The 19133-nt window shown below is 47.8% G+C and overlaps 1 protein-coding gene across 1 annotated transcript in view; it reads left to right on the forward strand.

Annotated features, from left to right (window-relative positions):
• Window positions 1–19133, forward strand: part of wdr70 (WD repeat domain 70) — a 176051-nt gene that overhangs the window by 143875 nt on the left and 13043 nt on the right. The window contains exon 7 of the mRNA XM_078213899.1: window positions 18071–18171. Coding sequence (XP_078070025.1) covers window positions 18071–18171 — 101 coding nt within the window. The remainder of the gene's footprint in view (window positions 1–18070; window positions 18172–19133) is intronic.

Genomic DNA, 19133 nt, shown 5'->3' on the forward strand with positions numbered 1-19133 from the left:
TGTGAGCCTCTGGAACTCTCTTAAAAGGCAGTGGTTGCAGAGCTTTTGAGGCAGAGCAAGATGGATTCTTGATTAACAAGGAGGTTGATTGAGAATTGATGGATTGATGGTGAAGATCCTGAGAGGCAGGGTTTATGAACATTTGGAGAGGTATAATATGATTCAGCGTGGGTTTCCTCCGGGTGCTCCGGTTTCCTCCCACAGTCCAAAGATGTGCGGGTTAGGTTGATTGGCCATGTTAAAATTGCCCCTGAGTGCCCTGGGATGCGTAGATTAGCGGGTAAAATATGTAGGGATATGGGGGTCGGGCCTGGGTGGGATTGTGGTCGGTGCAGACTCGATGGGCCGAATGGCCTCTTTCTGTACTGTAGGGTTTCTGTGATTTCTATGAAGAGTAGTCAGCATGGCTTTGTCAAAGGCAGATCATGCCTTACGAGCCTGGTTGAATTTTTTGAGGATGTGACTAAACGCATTGATGAAGGAAGAGCAGTAGATGTAGTATATATGGACTTCAGCAAGGCATTTGATAAGGTGCCCCATGCAAGGCTTATTGAGAAAGTGAGGGGGCATGGGATCCAAGGGGACATTGCTTTGTGGATCCAGAACTGGCTTGCCCACAGAAGGTAAAGAGTGGTTATAGATGGGTCATATTCTGAATGGAGGTCGGTCACCAGTGGAGTGCCCCAGGGATCTGTTCTGGGACCCTTACTCTCTGTGATTTTTATAAATGACATGGATGAGGAAGTGGAGGGATGGGTTGGTAAGTTTGCTGATGACACAAAGGTTGGAGGTGTTGTGGATAGTGTGAAGAGATGTCCGAGGTTGCAGCGAGACATTGATAGGATGCAAGACTGGGCGGGGAAGTGGCAGATGGAGTTTAACCCAGATAAGTGTGAGGTGGCTTATTTTGACAGGTCAAGTAGGATGGCGGAATATAATATTACTGGTCGAACTCTTGGCAGTGTGGAAGATCAGAAGGATCTTGGGGTCCGAGTTCATAGGATGCTCAAAGCAGCTGTGCAGGTTGAAGCTGTGTTTAAGAAGACGTATGATGTACTGTCCTTCATCAATCGAGGAATTGAGTTTAGGAGTCGTGAGATAATGTTGCAGCTATATAGGACCCTGGTCAGACCCCACTTGGAGTACTGTGCTCAGTTCTGGTCGCCTCATTACAGGAAGGATGTGGAAGCCATAGAAAGGGTGCAGAGGAGATTTACAAGGATGTTGCCTGGGTTGGGGGGCATGCCTTATGAGGATAGGTTGAGTGAGCTCGGCCTTTTCTCCTTGGAGAGATGAAGGATGAGGGGTGACCTGACAGAGGTGTATAAGATGTTGAGAGATATTGATCGAGTGGATAGTCAGGGGCTTTTTCCTAGTGCTGAAATGGTTGCCACAAGAGGACACAGGTTTAAGGCGCTGGGGAGTAGGTACAGAGGAGATGTCAGGGGTACGTTTTTCACTCAGAGGGTGGTGGGTGCGTGGAGGCGGATTCGATAGGGTCTTTTAAGAGACTTTTGGATAAGTACATGGAACTTAGTAAGATAGAGGGTTTTAGGTAAGCCCGGTAATCACTAAGGTAAGGACATGTTCGGCACAACTTTGTCGGCTGAAGGGCCTGTATTATGCCGTAGTTTTTCTATGTTTCTTCTCTGAAAGGTTATCGAGTAAGGTTATCCGGACAAATGTGAGGTAATGCATTTTGGAAAGTCTAATACAGATAGGAAATGTACAGTAAATGGCAGAACCCTTGAGTATTTATAGGCAAAGAGATCTGGGTGTACAGGTACACAGGTCACTGAAAGTGGCAATGCAGGTGGAGAAGGTAGTCAAGAAGGCATCCAGCATGCTTGCCTTCATCGGCCGGGGTATTGAGTTTAAAAATTGGCAAGTCATGTTGCAGCTTTATAGAACCTTAGTTCGGCCGCACTTAGAATATAGTGTTCAATTCTGGTTGCCACACGAACAGAAGGATGTGGAGGCTTTGGAGATGGTACAGAAAAGATTTACCAGGATGTTACCTGGTATAGAACATAGAACAGTACAGCACAGAACAGGCCCTTCAGCCCACGATGTTGTGCCGAGCTTTGTCTGAAATCCAGATCAAGCTATTTCCTCCCTATCATCCCGAAGTACTCCATGTGCCTATCCAATAGCTTCTTAAATGTTCCTAAAGTTTCTGACTCCACTATCCCTGCAGGCAGTCCATTCCACACCCTAACCACTCTCTGAGTAAAAAACCTACCTCGGACATCCTTCCTATATCTCCCACCATGAACCCTATAGTTATGCCCCCTAGTTACCGCTCCATTCACCCAAGGAAATAGTCTTTGAACGTTCACTCTATCTATCCCCCTCATCATCTTATAAACCTCTATCAAGTCACCTCTCAACCTCCTCCGCTCCAAAGAGAAAAGCCCAAGTTCCCTCAACCTTTCCTCATAAGACCTACCCTCCAAACCAGGCAGCATCCTGGTAAATCTCCTTTGCACTCTTTCCAGTGTCTCCACATCCTTCTTGTAGTGAGGTGACCAGAACTGCACACAATATTTCAAATGTGGTCTCACCAAGGTCCTATACAGTTGCAGCATAACCCCACGGCTCTTAAACTCAAACCCCCTGTTAATGAACGCCAACACACTATAGGCCTTCTTCACAGCTCTATCCACTTGAGTGGCAACCTTCAGAGATCTATGGATATGAACCCCAAGATCTCTCTGTTCCTCCACATTCTTCAGAACCCTACCTTTGACCCTGTAATCCACATTTAAATTTGTCCTACCAAAATGAATCACCTCGCATTTATCAGGGTTAAACTCCATTTGCCATTTTTCAGCCCAGCTCTGCATCCTATCTATATCTCTTTGCAGCCTACAACAGCCCTCCACCTCATCCACTACTCCACCAATCTTGGTGTCATCAGCAAATTGACTGATCCACCCTTCAGCCCTCTCTTCCAAGTCATTTATAAAAATGACAAATATCAGAGGACCAAGCACTGATCCCTGTGGCACTCCGCTGGTAACCGGTTTCCAGTCCGAAAATTTTCCATCCACCACCACCCTGTCTTCTGTTAGATAGCCAGTTACCTATCCAATCGGCCAAACTTCCCTCTATTCCACACATCCTTACTTTCTTCATAAGCCGACCGTGGGGGACTTTATCAAACGCCTTACTAAAATCCATGTATATGACATCAACTGCACTACCTTCATCTACACACTTAGTTACCTCCTCAAAAAATTCAATCAAATTTGTGAGGCAAGACTTGCCCTTCACAAATCCGTGCTGACTATCCCGGATTAAGCTGCATCTTTCTAAATGGTAGTAAATCCTATCCCTAAGGACCTTTTCCATCAACTTACCGACCACCGAAGTAAGGCTAACCGGCCTGTAATTACCAGGGTCATTTCTATTCCCTTTCTTAAACAGAGGAACCACATTTGCCACTCTCCAGTCCTCTGGCACCACCCCCATGGACAGTGAGGACGCAAAGATCAATGCCAAAGACTCTGCTATCTCATCCCTTGCCTCCCAAAGAATCCTAGGATAGATTTCATCAGGCCCAGGGGACTTATCAACTTTCAGTTCATTCAAAATTGCTAGTACATCTTCCCTCCGAACATCTACTTCCTCCAGCCTATCAGCCTGTGACACCATCTCTTCCTCAAAAACATGGCCCCTCTCCTTGGTGAAGACCGAAGAAAAGTATTCATTCATCACCTCTCCTATCTCTTCTGACTCCATGCACAAATTCCCACTGCCGTCCTTGACCGGCCCCAGCCTCACCCTGGTCATTCTTTTCATAGAAATCATAGAAACCCTACAGTGCAGAAGGAGGCCACTCGGCCCATCGAGTCTGCACCGACCACAATCCCACCCAGGCCCCACGCCCACATCCCTACATATTTACCCGCTAATCCCTCTAACCTACACATCTCAGGACACTAAGGGGCAATTTTAGCATGGCCAATCAACCTAACCCGCACATCTTTGGACTGTGGGAGGAAACCGGAGCACCCGGAGGAAACCCACGTAGACACGAGGAGAATGTGCAAACTCCACACAGACAGTGACCCAAGCCGGGAATCGAACCCAGGTCCCTGGAGCTGTGAAGCAGCAGTGCTAACCAGTGCTAACCAGTGAAGCAGCAGTGCTAACCAGTGCTAACCACTGTGCTACCGTTCCTCACATAAGAGTAAAAAGCCTTGGGGTTTTCCTTGATCCAACCCGCCAAGGACTTCTCATGCCCCCTCCTAGCTCTTCTAAGCCCCTTTTTCAGCTCATTTCTTGCTAACTTGTAACCCTCCATCGAGCCAACTGAACCTTGTTTTCTCAACCTAACATACGCTTCCTTCTTCCTCTTGACAAGACATTCCACCTCTTTTGTGAACCATGGTTCCCTCAATCGGCCATTTCCTCTCTGTCTGGCAAGGACATACCTATCAAGGACACGCAGTATTTGTTCCTCGAAAAAGTTCCACTTATCATTAGTGCCTTTGCCTGACAATTTTTGTTCCCATCCTATGCTTCCTAATTCCTGCCTGATTGCATCATAATTACCTCTCCCCCAATTGTAAACTATACCCTGCCGTGTGGCCCTCTCCCTGTCCATTGCAATAACAAAAGACACCGAATTGTGGTCACTATCTCCAAAGTGCTCTCCCACAACCAAATCCAACACTTGGCCCGGCTCATTTCCCAGTACCAAATCCAATGTGGCCCCACCTCTTGTCGGCTTATCCACATATTGTGTCAGGAACCCCTCCTGCACACACTGCACAAAAACTGCCCCATCCGAACTATTCGACCTATAAAGGTTCCAATCAATATGGGAAGGTTAAAGTCCCCCATGACAACTACCCTGTGACCTCCACACCTATCCATAATCTGCTTAGCAATTTCTTGCTCCACATCTCTATTACTATTTGGGGGCCTATAGTAAACTCCTAACAACGTGACCGCTCCTTTCCCATTCCTAACCTCAGCCCATATTACCTCTGTAGGCAGATCCCCTTCGAAATGCCTTTCTGCAGCCATTACACTCTCCTTGATTAACAGTGCCACTCCTCCACCTCTTTTACCAGCTTCCCTACACTTACTGAAACATCTATACCCCAGAACTTCCAACAACCATTCCTGTCCCTGTTCTACCCATGTCTCCGTAATGGCCACAACATCGTAGTCCCAAGTGCCAATCCACGCCCCAAGTTCACCTACCTTATTTCGGATGCTCCTTGCATTGAAGTAGACACACTTCAACCCACCTTCTTGTCTGCTGGTACCCACCTTTGACCATCATACCCTTCCCAGTACCTCACTACACTCACTGACCTCTGGACTACAACTCCTTTTCCCATCCCCCTGACAAATTAGTTTAAATCCCCCCGAAGAGCCGTAGCAAATTTCCCTCCCAGGATATTGGTGCCCTTCTGGTTCAGGTGCACCCCGTCCTGTTGGTACAGGTCCCACCTTCCCCAGAAAGTGTTCCAATTATCCACATAGCTGAAACCCTCCCTCCTACACCATCCCTGCATCCATGTGTTTAACTGCACTCTCCCCCTGTTCCTCAACTCACTAGCCCGTGGCACTGGCAACATACCAGAGATGACAACCTGTTTTGTCCTGGCTCTCAGCTTCCACCCAAGCTCCCTGAATTCCTGTTTTAAATCCCCGTCCCCTCTCTTACCTATGGCTTTGGTGCCGACGTGCACCACGGCTTGTGACTGTTCCCCCTCCCCCTTTAGAATCCTGAAGACACGGTCGGAGATGTCACGGACCCTGGCATCCAGGAGGCAACATACCATCCGTGAGTCTCTCTTGTTGCCACAGAACCTCCTATCTATCCCTCTAACAAATGAGTCCCCAATAACTATAGCTCTACCGCTCTCCCCCTTTCCCTTCTGAGCCACAGGGACGGACTCAGCGCTGGCGATCTGGTCACTGCGGCTTACCACTGGTAGGTCGCCCTCCTCACCTGTATCCAAAGTGGAATACTTGTTGCTAAGGGGAACAACCACAGGGGATCCCCGCACCGACTGCTTCCTCCCAGCCCCTCTCACTGTCACCCATCTATTTTCATTCCCTGGAGCAACTATATCCCTGAAGCTTGTGTCTGTGGCCCTCTCTGCCTCCCTGATGACCCTAAGCTCATCCAACTCCAGCTCCAGCTCCCTAACGCGGTCTTGGAGGAGCTGCAGATGGGTGCACCTCCCACAGGTGTAATCAGCAGGGACACTGACGGTGTCCCTCACGTCAAACATTCTGCAGGTGGTACATTGCACTGCCTTCACTTCCATCCCCTCCATATAAAACTTACGGCTACAAAGAAAAAGAATTGCTCCAATGAAACACTGAACCCTTTTTCCCCTTCCTCAGAGTGCACTGGGAAAGAACAAGGATTCAAAATTGAAGGGTAACAGAATGAATTTAAACCCGTCCTGTGTCACCCATTTCCACCTAAGCCCTGCGAGCCAAAGCCCTTACAGCTCTCACTCTGCTTCCCACTCACTCCACTGCCCGCTCCCGACGCTGCCCGCTGTATAGTGCGGCCTGCTTTTTATGCTCCAGTCGAACAAAGAGGTCGAACCCCCCAGGTAACTGACTTTTATACTAAGAACTCAACCTCCCAGAATCCCCTTCACTTCCCTTAATTTAAAACCTTGAAAAAAGCCCACGAAACAAACAAGGAATACAACAAATAAATAAATCAGTACTTTGCTTACCCTCAGCACTCCTGCTAAGAATCTCTCCCTCTCAGTCCTGCTCCAGTCGAACAAAGAGGGTATGAGGGTATGATCTGCTATGGAGGGCATTAGCTATGAGAAGAGGTTGGAGAAATTTGGTTTGTTCTCACTGGAGAGACAGAGGTTGAGGGGAGACCTGATAGAAGTCTACAAGATTATGAGAGGCATGGACAGAGTGCATAGTCAGAAGCTTTTTCCCCGGGTGGAAGAGTCAATTACTAGGGGGCACAGGTTTAAGGTGCAAGGTTCAAAGGAGATGTACGAGGCAGATTTTTTTACACAGAGTGGTGGGTGCCTGGGACTCGTTGCCGGGGGAGGTCGTGGAAGCGGATACGATAGTGACTTTTAACGGGCGTCTTGACAAGTACATGAATAGGATGGGAATGGAGAGTCCCCGGAAGGGTAGGAGATTTTAGTTAAGTCGGGCAGCATGGTTGGTGCAGGCTTGGAGGGCCGAAGGGCCTGTTCCTGTGCTGTAATTTTCTTTGATCTTTGAGTAGACAGGAATGTGGGTTGAAGCTGATTAGCCATGATCTTATTGAATGGCGGAGCAGACTCAAAGGGTCGAGTGGGCTCCTCACACTCCCAATTCGTGTATTTGTATAAAAATTGGCCACATGGTCACCAGTGAGGATTACCATTGGCAGCTATCAATCCTTTCCTTTCAGGCACTGAATTCCAGACTGAGTGGGCAGAAAGGTGGCATATGGAATTCAGTCCAGAGAAATGTGAGTTGATGCATTTGGGGGAGGTTAAATAAGCCAAAGAATTACGCAGTAAATGGGAAGATACTGAGAGGTGGGGTGAATGTCCACAGATCCCTGAAGGTAGCAGGACAGGTCAATAAGGTGGTTAAGGAGACATACAGAATCCTTTTGTTTATTAGCAGAGACGTAGAATATGGAATAAAAGGGACAGCAGCAACGTCGATACAAAATTTGCTAAAAAATCGGAAGCAGAGAGTAACTTTAATGGATATTTTTCAGACTAGAGGAAGGTTTGTAGTGGTTTTGGTCAGTAATCGGACCCTTTTCCTGATATGTAATAATGATCTTTTAAAAAGCATTTAGATAGTTACACGGGTAGGATTAGTATAGAGGGATATGGGCCAAACAGGGTCAATTGGGACTAGCTTAATGGTAAAAACTGGGCAGCATGGACAAGTTGGGCCAAATGCTGTGAACCTCTTTGACTCTATCTAGATTAGTGCGCAGGGGACAATTTCCATAGCAAATTTCAACAATGTGCATGAGTATGGGGAAAAGGCAGGGGAATGGCACGAAGTAATGATGCTCATTTGGAGAGTTGGTGCACACAGTGGGTCAAAAGGCCTTCTGTACCATAACAATTCTGTGATTCTGTAAAATGAAGGTGGAGGTTTCTGTTGGAACTGTATGAAACATTGGGAAGGCCACAATTTGAGATAAGTATATATTTCTGGTCACCTCCTTACAGAAAAGATGTAATTGCACTGGAGTGAGTGCTAGGGAGATTTTTGAGTGTGTTGCTAGTGCGAGGAAAACATAGAAAATAAAGGCAGGGGTAGGCCATTTGGCCCTTTGAGCCTGCTCCACCATTCATTTTGATCATGGCTAATCATCAAACTCAATGGCCTCATCTGACCTTACCCCATATCCCTTGATCCCTTTAGCCCCAAGAGCTCTCTCTAATTTCTTCTTGAAATCACACAATGTTTTGACCTCAACTACTTTTTGTGGTAGTGAATTCCACAGATTCACCACCCTCTGGCTGAAGAAATTTCTCCTTACTTCAGTCCTAAAAGATCTACTCCTTATCCTGAAACTATGACCCCTAGTTCTGGACTTTCTGATCTGCTGGGACCATCTAGAACCTAGAACTGTACAGCACAGAAACAGGCTCTTCGGCCCATGCCAAACATGACGCCAAGTTAAACTAATCCCTTCTGCCTGCCTTTGGTCCATATCCCTCTATTTCTTGCATATTCATGTGCTCATCTGAAAGCCCCTAACTGCCCCTATCGTATCTGTCTGCATCACCATCCCTGGCAGCGCGTTCCAGGCACCTACCACTCGCTGTATAAAAAAAACTTGCCCCTCACATCACCTTTGAACTTTCCCCCTCCCACCTTAAGTACATGCCGCCTAGTATTAGACATTTCAACTCTGGGAAAAAGATTCTGACTGTCAACCTTATCTATGCCTCTCATGGTTTTATAGACTTCCAGACATTTCCTTAGCCTCCTTAAAAAGTAGAGGTGTTGCTGGTCTTTCTTGACTATCGTGTCAGCATGGAGGAACCAGGACAGGTTGTTGGTGATCTGGACACCCCGAAACTTTAAACTCTCAACCATTTCTACTTTGTATCCATTGATGTAGACGGGCATGTCCTCCACTATGCTTCCTGAAATCGATGATGAACTCCTTCGTTTTGTTGACATTGAGGGAGAGATTATTGTCACCGCATCAGTTCATCAGATTCTCCATCTCATTCCTGTACTCTTGTCTCGTCATTGTTTGAGAACCGACCCACGACTGTGGTGTCGTCAGCGAGTTGGAGGGGATTTTGGCCACACAGTCTTAGGTGTATAAGGAGTGTAGTAGGGTGTTGAAGTGGAAACTTTCCTGCTTCTTGACTGTGATAGAAAGACTCAACAAAATTTGTTCCGACAAAATACCAAGAATTTATTTACGAAAGACTGCATGCAGTATATGGCTGAAACTTGAGGTCAAAGAGCAGTTGGTACAACTGCTGATTCTTCCACAAGTCCGCAATTACACAAAGAATCAGTTCAGTATTTATACATAATCATTATCACTTTGCATGACCAGAGCATATTCAGGAATTCGATTAGTAATAGAATCATAAGCAATGTCATTAATCATGTCATAACTTGCTGACCTCCTCGAACTCTTTGTCTCATTATTCATACCCTTATCTTGTCCTTTGGTGTAACAGAAGAAGGTCGGTGACTCCGTCATCCCTGACCTTATCTTGTTTTATTTACTCATACAGTCTTAAAGTTATGCGGAGTCAGCCTTGCTTATTTTGTACCAAATAGCTGACCAATTTTCCCATCATGCTATTCCTTACTTCGTATAACTTCACAAGGGGACTGAGGATAAAGCTTTGTGGGGCACCGGTGTCGATGATTATCAGCCCACGAACATGACACCAAATTAAACTAATCCCTTCTGCCTGCCCTTGGTCTTTATCCCTCTATTCCTTGCATATTCATGTGCTCATCTGAAAGCCCCTAAACACCCCTATCGTATCTGCCTGCACCACCACCCCTACCAGCGCGTTCCAGGCACCTACCACTCTCTGTGCAAAACTTTCCCCCCTCGCTTTAAGTGCATGCTGCCTAGTATTAGACATTTCAACTCTGGGAAAAAGATTCTGACTGTCAACCCTATCCATGTCTCTCATAATTTTATAGATTTCTATCTGAGGTGTCCCTTCAGCTTCCGCTGCTCCAGAGAAAACAACCTTAGTTTGTCCAGCCTCTCCTTATAGCTCATACCCTTTAATCCAGGCAGCATCCTGGTAAACCTCTTCTGCACCCTCTCCAAAACCTTGACATGCTTCCTGTAATGTGGCGACCAGAATTGAACGATTTGAGGAAAAATGTTTTCACCAGAGGATGGTGGGAACCCGGAACTCGCTGCTTGAAAGGGTGGTAGAGACGGGAACCCTCTCAACATTTAAGAAGCGTTTGAATGAGCACTTGAAACATCATAGCTTCCAAGCTACGGACCAAGTGATGGAAAATAGATTTAAAATAGATGGCTGCTTGATGGCCACGCAGACATAATGATCCATAGGGCCTCTCTTTGTGCTGTAAAACTCTAATGGCTCTTTTAGAACACTCAGGCGTAGGCCATTAAGTCCTGGGGATTTTGTTGGCTTTTATCCCTTGCGTTTCTTTAAGACTATGTTCTTGTGAATCCCCCATTCCCTTGCTACCACCATTGATGGCCTGCCTTCAACTTCTTACAGCCCAGTCACGAACACCATTCCAACACCTTTCTGCCTCACCAACTTTATCTTCTCCATTAAGACCTACCTTAAAACTCAGCTCTGATCGTGTTTTTGGCACACCACCTCCTAATATCTGTGGTCAGGGATTTTATTCCTTTCACCTTTACGAATTATTTTCAATATTTCGAAATGTGGAAGGTAGTTTCACCTTAGCTGTTGCCTCTTTATCTCATACAGCGGTCAGCTTTCAAGGAGCAAAGAAAATTACAGCACAGGAACAGGCCCTTCGGCCCGCCAAGTCAGCCGACCATGCTGCCTGACTGAACTAAAACCCCCTCCCCTTCCAGGGACCATATCCCTTTATTCAGGTCCTATTCATGTATTTGTCAAGACGCCCCTTAAAAGCCACTACCGTATCCGCTTCCACTACTGATGCGTGATTAATTCACTCGGGAGGCTGGATCGTACCCAGGAAATAAAGGCTTTTATTAGCAACAAGAATAGAGCATACTGCTTAATAATACAATCCCAGACTAAAGGGTCACTAGGAAGTGCAGTGACCTTTATACTCCTATAGGAAGGCGGAGCCAACCGGAGTGTACCACAGAACAATGCCAACAGGTAGAACACCCCAACCCTAACCCCAACAGTAACAAGAGTAACATATGTACAAGTACCCATAGTGGTAACCATCTATGGTTCACCACATTCATCCCTCCTTTAAAAACAAAGGCCGGTGGGGCAAAAAAACAGTACGAACTGTCCATATATTCACAAGTTCAGTCGTATCGGAGGTCCACACCGTCTCTGCGACCTCCGCAACACTGTTGGTAGCGCCGGTTCTGGTGACCGTGGTGACCCTCTCTCCAAGGTGGTGTCCAGTGACTCCTCCAGTTCCTCACGGACGGGTGGATCTCGAGGTGGCGACAATCTCCTGGACTCAGGCAAGCCTCGAGGTGGCGACAATCTCCTGGACTCAGGCAATCTGTACACGGGAGTAAGAGGATTAAGTGGAGGTCCCGATACTGCCCGCGCCGTGTCAGGAGGGGAGAGAATGGGCAAAGGAACCCTAACCAGGGGTGCGGGAGCGACGGGGGTTTCCAGGTCCCCTGCAGGCGCCAGATCACGGATAGAGACCATGTCCTCTCGCCCGTCAGGATATGCTACATAGGCATATTGAGGGTTGGCGTGGAGGAGATGGACCTGTTCAACCAAAGGGTTGGACTTGCGGGTCCTAACATGCCGCTGCAGGAGGACAGGTCCTGAGTACGTCAACCAAGACGGCAGTGAGGTACCAGAGGAAGACTTCCTAGGAAAGGTAAACATCCGCTCATGTGGGGTAGCGTTGGTTGCCGTACACAGGAGGGACCGGATTGAATGGAGCGCATCAGAAAGTACCTCTTGCCAACGGGAGACTGGAAGACCCCTAGACCTCAACGCCAGTAAGACAGCCTTCCAGACTGTAGCGTTTTCTCTTTCGACCTGCCCGTTACCCCATGGGTTGTAACTCGTAGTCCTACTTGAGGAATTCCTTTAGAGAGCACGTATTGCCTCAAGTCGTCGCTCATAAACGACGAACCCCTATCACTGTGGATATAACTGGGGTAGCCGAACATGGTAAAAAGACTCCGCAGGGCTTTGATGACCATGGCTGCGGACATGTCAGAACAGGGAATGGCAAAAGGGAATCGGGAGTACTCGTCAACCACGTTGAGGAAATACACATTCCGATCTGTCGAAGGAAGGGGGCCCTTGAAATCAACACTCAGTCGTTCAAAAGGGCGAGTGGCCTTAATGAGGTGTGCCCTGTCAGGTCGGTAGAAGTGCGGCTTGCATTCAGCACATACCTGGCAGCTTTGAGTTATCGACCTGACATCCTCTATAGAGTAGGGCAGATTCCGGGCCTTTACAAAATGGAAGAGCCGAGTGATCCCAGGATGGCAGAGATCATTGTGGAGGGCCTGTAGCCGGTCCTCCTACACACTGGCACATGTTCCACGCGACAGGGCATCTGAGGGCTCATTGAGCTTCCCCGGACGGTACATGATATCATAGTTGTAGGTGGAGAGTTCGATTCTCCACCTCAAGATTTTATCATTTTTAATTTTTCCCCTTAACGTGTTGTTGAACATGAAGGCCACGGACCGCTGGTCCGTGAGTAGGGTAAATCGTTTTCCAGCCAAATAATGGCGCCAATGCCGTACAGCCTCCACAATGGCCTGAGCCTCATTTTCCACAGAGGAGTGCCGAATTTCAGGGCCTTGGAGGGTGCGAGAGAAAAAGGTGACGGGCCTGCCCACCTGGTTAAGTGTGGCGGCCAGGGCGAAATCAGATGCATCACTCTCCACCTGGAAGGGGATGGACTCATCGACAGCGTGCATCGTGGCTTTCGCGATGTCAGCTTTTATCCCTTCAAAGGCTAAACGAGCCTCTGCTGCCAGAGGAAAAGAGGTAGATTTTATGAGCGGACGGGCTTTGTCCGCATAATTGGGAACACACTGTGCGTCATACGAGAAGAAGCCTAAGCATCTTCTCAGTGCTTTGATGCTAGTGGGTAGGGGAAGTTCAAGGAGGGGACGCATACGGCCTGGATCGGGGCCGATGACCCCATTTTCCACCACGTATCCGAGGATTGCAAGGCGGTGCTTGCTGAATACACACTTCTCCCTGTTACAGGTCAGATTCAGGCGAGACGCAGTGCATAAAAACTTCAGGAGGTTGGCGTCGTGGTCCTGCTGGTCATGGCCGCAGATAGTGACGTTGTCCAGGTACGGGAAGGTAGCCCGTCGCCCATTTTGGTCCACCATTCGGTCCATTTCACGCTGGAAGACCGAGACCCCATTAGTGACGCCAAAAGGGACCTTTAAGAAGTGGTAGAGACGGCCATCTGCCTCAAAGGCCGTGTGTTTTCGGTCCTCTGGGCGAATGGGGAGTTGGTGGTAGGCTGACTTCAAGTCGATGGTGGAGAACACCCGGTACTGCGCAATCTGGTTGACCATGTCAGATATGCGCGGGAGAGGGTACGCGTCCAGCTGCGTGTACCTATTAATGGTCTGACTATAGTCTATGACCATCCGGGGCTTGTCTCCAGTCTTAACCACCACGACTTGCGCTCTCCATGGGCTAGTGCTAGGTTGAATAATCCCTTCCCTGAGGAGCCACTGAACCTCAGATCGAATAAAGATCCGATCCTCAGCGCTGTAACGCCTGCTCTTAGTTGCGATGGGCTTGCAGCCTGGCACGAGAGTTTCAAATAAAGAAGGCAGGGTGATTTTGAGTGTCGAGAGACTGCACGTGGAGCGCGCTGGGCAATTTGGAGGCTGCTGTTCTCCCACTGAAAGTGGAGGGAGTGGCCCATCGTACTGCAGGGTCACATTCCTCAGGTGGACCATAAAGTCTAGTCCCAGGAGTACCGGAGCGCAAAGGTGCGGTAGCACGAGGAGCCTGAAGTTCTCATAAACTGTGCCCCGCACTGTTAGAGCTACCACGCAGCTCCCAAGAACGGTAACAGATCGGGACCTCGCCGCCATAGAGATTGTCTGCCTGACAGTTTGTACTCGGAGAGCGCACCGTTTCACGGTATCCGGATGAATGAAACTATCCGTGCTCCCGCTGTCAATGTATCAGGCGTCCGTTTACCTCTATGTCCATCATGGACTTGTCGAGTCTGTGAGGCTTGGCCTGGTCCAGGATGATTGACGCCACTGTTGGATCCCGAGTGCAACTGCAGGCAGCTGAGATGATCGATGATGAGGACCCCTGCTGGTCGTCTGCGGCCGGTGTCGACCAAAATGGCTGCGCCCATGGATCGCACGTGATCGATGGCGTTGAAAGTGGCGGCATTCACAGGTCGCACGTGTCTTGCGTCGTCGTCCTCAGGAATGGCGGTGCCCGTGAATCGCACGTGGTTGAAGACATCGACGAAACTGGAGACGAGGAGACGGATCCTGGGGAGTCACACGCAGCACTGCTTGGCTTCGAAGGGGGCTTCGCTCGGCACACTTTAGTATAGTGCCCTTTCTTTCCACAAGCGGAGCAAAATACCATCCTGGCCGGACATCTCTGGCAAGGGTGCTTCGCCAATCCACAGAAATAGCACCGTGGGCCTCCTGGAGCTGCCGCAGCCGTCAGGTCCGAGGTTGAAAGCACGATCGCGCAGTTCCTAGGAGCCGCTGGGTAGAGTTGAGTCGGTGGCTGTACTTGCCACGATGTTCCCACGTGGTCGATGGGGTAAGTTTCAAGACTTCTGGAGGCCGTTTCCATCGCATCAGCCAATTCCACCGTCTTAGCTAGGTCCAAGTTACCTTGCTCTAGCAGCCGCAGGCGAATATAGGATGAGCCGATTCCCGCTACGAACGCATCTCGGATCAGATCGTTAGTGTATTGAGTAGCCGACACTGGCTTGCAATTGCAGGCTCTGGCTTGCTGCTGAAGTTCGCGCAGGTTCTGTCCCGTCGTTTCGCCGGGCTGCCGCCGTCGAGTGGCTAGTAGGTAACGAGCATGAATCTCGTTTGGCGGTTTATGGTACAGCTTCTTGAGTAATTCGATGGCCTCTTTGTAGTCTTGGGAATCGCGGATTGTTGCATACACAGTGTCGCTTACCCTTGCGTGGAGGACCCGCAATCTGTCGGCGTTGTTTTGGACTGCTGTTGAGGCGTCGATATAATCCTGGAAACACTTCAACCAATGGTCGAAAGTGTTCGACGCTCCAGCGGCACGCGGATCTAAGGTAAGCCGATCGGGTTTTAACATTTGCTCCATGTTTTTTTTTTCAAAACAAAAATTGTTGCTAATAAAATTGATGCGCGATTAATTCACTCGGGAGGCTGGATCGTACCCGGGAAATAAAGGCTTTTATTAGCAACAAGAATAGAGCATACTGCTTAACAATACAATCCCAGACTAAAGGGTCACTAGGAAGTGCAGTGACCTTTATATTCCTATAGGAAGGCGGAGCCAACCGGAGTGTACCACAGAACAAGGCCAACAGGTGGAACACCCCAACCCTAACCCCAACAGTAACAAGAGTAACATATGTACAAGTACCCATAGTGATAAGCATCTATGGTTCAGTACCCATAGTGGTAACCATCTATGGTTCACCACAACTACCTCTGGTATAGTACCAGAAGATTGGCCTCTGGTATAGTACCAGAAGATTGGAGGTTAGCGAATGTTGTCCCATTGTTTAAGAAGGGGAACAGAGACTTCCCCGGGAATTATAGACCGGTGAGTCTCACTTCTGTTGTCGGCAAGATGTTGGAAAAAATTATAAGGGATAGGATTTATAGTTATTTGGAGAGTAATGAATTGATAGGTGATAGTCAGCATGGTTTTGTGGCAGGTAGGTCGTGCCTTACTAACCTTATTGAGTTTTTTGAGAAAGTGACCAAGGAGGTGGATGGGGGCAAGGCAGTGGACGTGGTATATATGGATTTTAGTAAGGCGTTTGATAAGGTTCACCATGGTAGGCTTCTGCAGAAAATGCAGATGTATGGGATTGGGGGTGATCTAGGAAATTGGATCAGGAATTGGCTAGCGGATAGGAAACAGAGGGTGGTGGTTGATAGTAAATATTCATCCTGGAGTGCGGTTACAAGTGGTGTACCTCAGGGATCTGTTTTGGGGCCACTGCTGTTTGTAATATTTATTAATGATCTGGATGAGGGTATAGTTGGGTGGATTAGCAAATTTGCTGATGACACCAAAGTCGGTGGTGTGGTAGACAGTGAGGAAGGGTGTCGTAGTTTGCAGGAAGACTTAGACAGGTTGCAAAGTTGGGCCGAGAGGTGGCGGATGGAGTTTAATGCGGAGAAGTGTGAGGTAATTCACTTTGGTAGGAATAACAGATGTGTTGAGTATAGGGCTAACGGGAGGACTTTGAATAGTGTGGAGGAGCAGAGGGATCTAGGTGTATGTGTGCATAGATCCCTGAAAGTTGGGAATCAAGTAGATAAGGTTGTTAAGAAGGCATATGGTGTCTTGGCGTTTATTGGTAGGGGGATTGAATTTAGGAGTCGTAGCGTTATGTTGCAACTGTACACAACTCTGGTGCGGCCGCACTTGGAGTACTGTGTGCAGTTCTGGTCCCCACATTACAGGAAGGATGTGGAGGCTTTGGAGAGGGTGCAGAGGAGGTTTACCAGGATGTTGCCTGGTATGGAGGGGAGATCCTATGAGGAGAGGCTGAGGGATTTGGGATTGTTTTCGCTGGAAAGGCGGCGGCTAAGAGGGGATCTTATTGAAACATATAAGATGATTAGAGGTTTAGATAGGGTGGATAGTGATAGCCTTTTTCCTCTGATGGAGAAATCCAGCACGAGGGGGCATGGCTTTAAATTGAGGGGGGGTAGTTATAGAACCGATGTCAGGGGTAGGTTCTTTACCCAGAGGGTGGTGAGGGATTGGAATGCCCTGCCAGCATCAGTAGTAAATGCGCCTAGTTTGGGGGCGTTTAAGAGATCCGTAGATAGGTTCATGGACGAAAAGAAATTGGTTTAGGTTGGAGGGTCACAGTTTTTTTTTTAACTGGTCGGTGCAACATCGTGGGCCGAAGGGCCTGTTCTGCGCTGTAATGTTCTATGTTCTATGTTCTATGTTCTACCTTCCCTGGCAGCGAGTTCCAGGCAAGCACCACCCACTGTGTAAAAAATCTGCCTCATACATCTCCTTTAAACCTTGCCCCTCGCACCTTAAACCTGTGCCCCCTAGTAATTGACTCTTCCACCCCGGGAAAAAGTTTCTGACTATTCACTCTGTCTATGCCTCTCATAATACTGCAGACTTCTATCAGGTCGCCCCTCAATCTCCGTCGTCCCAGTGTGAACAAACCAAATTTCTCCAAACTCTCTTCATAGCTAATGCCCTCCATACCGGGCAACATCCTGGTAAATCTTTTCTGTACCCTGTCCAAAGCCTCCACATCTTCCTGACAGTGTGGCGACCAGAATTGAACACTATATTCCAAGTGCGGCCTAACTAAGGTTCTATAAAGTTGTAACATGACTTGTCAATTTTTAAACTCAGTACCCCGGCTGATGAAGGCAAGCATGCCGTATACCTTCTTGACTACCTTCTCCACCTGCATTGCCACTTTCAGTGACCTGTGTACCTGTACACTCAGATCCTTTTGCCTATCAATACTCTTAAGGGTTGTGCCATTTGCTGTATATTTCCTGTCTGTATCAGACCTTCCAAAATGCATTGCCTCACATTTGTCCAGATTAAACTCCATCTGCCATCTCTCCGCCCAAGTCTCCAACCGATCTATATCCTGCTGTATCCTCTGGTCCTCATCGCTATCCGCAAAAATCCTCTGGACAGTGAAGATTATTTCATGCTCAATACATTTTCTGTTCATTTTTCAGAGTGTTATTCGATGCCTATGGCACCCAAAGCTGAACCAGATAATGGTGGGGACAGGAAATGGACTGGCAAAAGTCTACTATCATCCAGTCAAGAGCCAAAGGTAAAAGGTGATTGTTCAAATAGCTGTCAGCTGGAAAGAGGTCAGCACCAGACTGTGGATACACTTATCATAGAAACTCCGCCATTCAATAAGATCATGGCTGATCTTTTCGTGGACTCAGCTCCACTTACCCGCCCGCTCACCATAACCCTTAATTCCTTTACTGTTCAAAAATTTATCTATCCTTGCTTTAAAAACATTCAATGAGGTAGCCTCAACTGCTTCACTGGGCAGGGAATTCCACAGATTCACAACCCTTTGTGTGAAGAAGTTCCTCCTCAACTCAGTCCTAAATCGGCTTCCCCTTATTTTGAGGCCATGTTCTAGTTCTAGTTTCATCTGCCAGTGGAAACCACTTCCCTGCTTCTATCTTATCTATTCCCTTCATAATCTTATATGTTTCTGTAAGATTCTTTTGAATATGAATATAGCCCCAGTCCTGTCAGTCTCTCCTCATAAGACAACCCTCTCAACTCCGGAATCAACCTGGTGAGTTTTCTCTGTACCCCCTCCAGTGCCAGTATATCCTTTCTCAAGTAAGGAGACCCAAACTGTACACAGTACTGCAGATATGGCTTCACCAGCACCTTATACAGCTGCAACATAATCTCGCTGTTTTTAAACTCCATCCCTCCAGCAATAAAGGACAAAATTCCATTTGCCTTCTTAATTACCTGCTGCACCTGCAAACCAACTTTTTGTGAATCATGCACAAGGACACCCAGATCCCTCTGCACAGTAGCATGCTACAATTTTTTACCATTTAAATAATAGTCCATTTTGCTGCTGTTCCTGCCAAAATGGGTGACCTCACATTTATCAACATTGTACTCAACTGTCTTGAATCATTTTAAACGTTTGTCCCTTAGCCAATTTTGTAACCATATCCTGTTAATAATTTGGACCTCAATTTCAGTAGCAAGTCTATTGAGTGGTAAATTTCAAAATGTCTTTTTCTGGTC

Source organism: Mustelus asterias, chromosome 6 (genome assembly GCF_964213995.1).
Source record: "Mustelus asterias chromosome 6, sMusAst1.hap1.1, whole genome shotgun sequence".
In the NCBI taxonomy this organism is placed as follows: domain Eukaryota; kingdom Metazoa; phylum Chordata; class Chondrichthyes; order Carcharhiniformes; family Triakidae; genus Mustelus; species Mustelus asterias.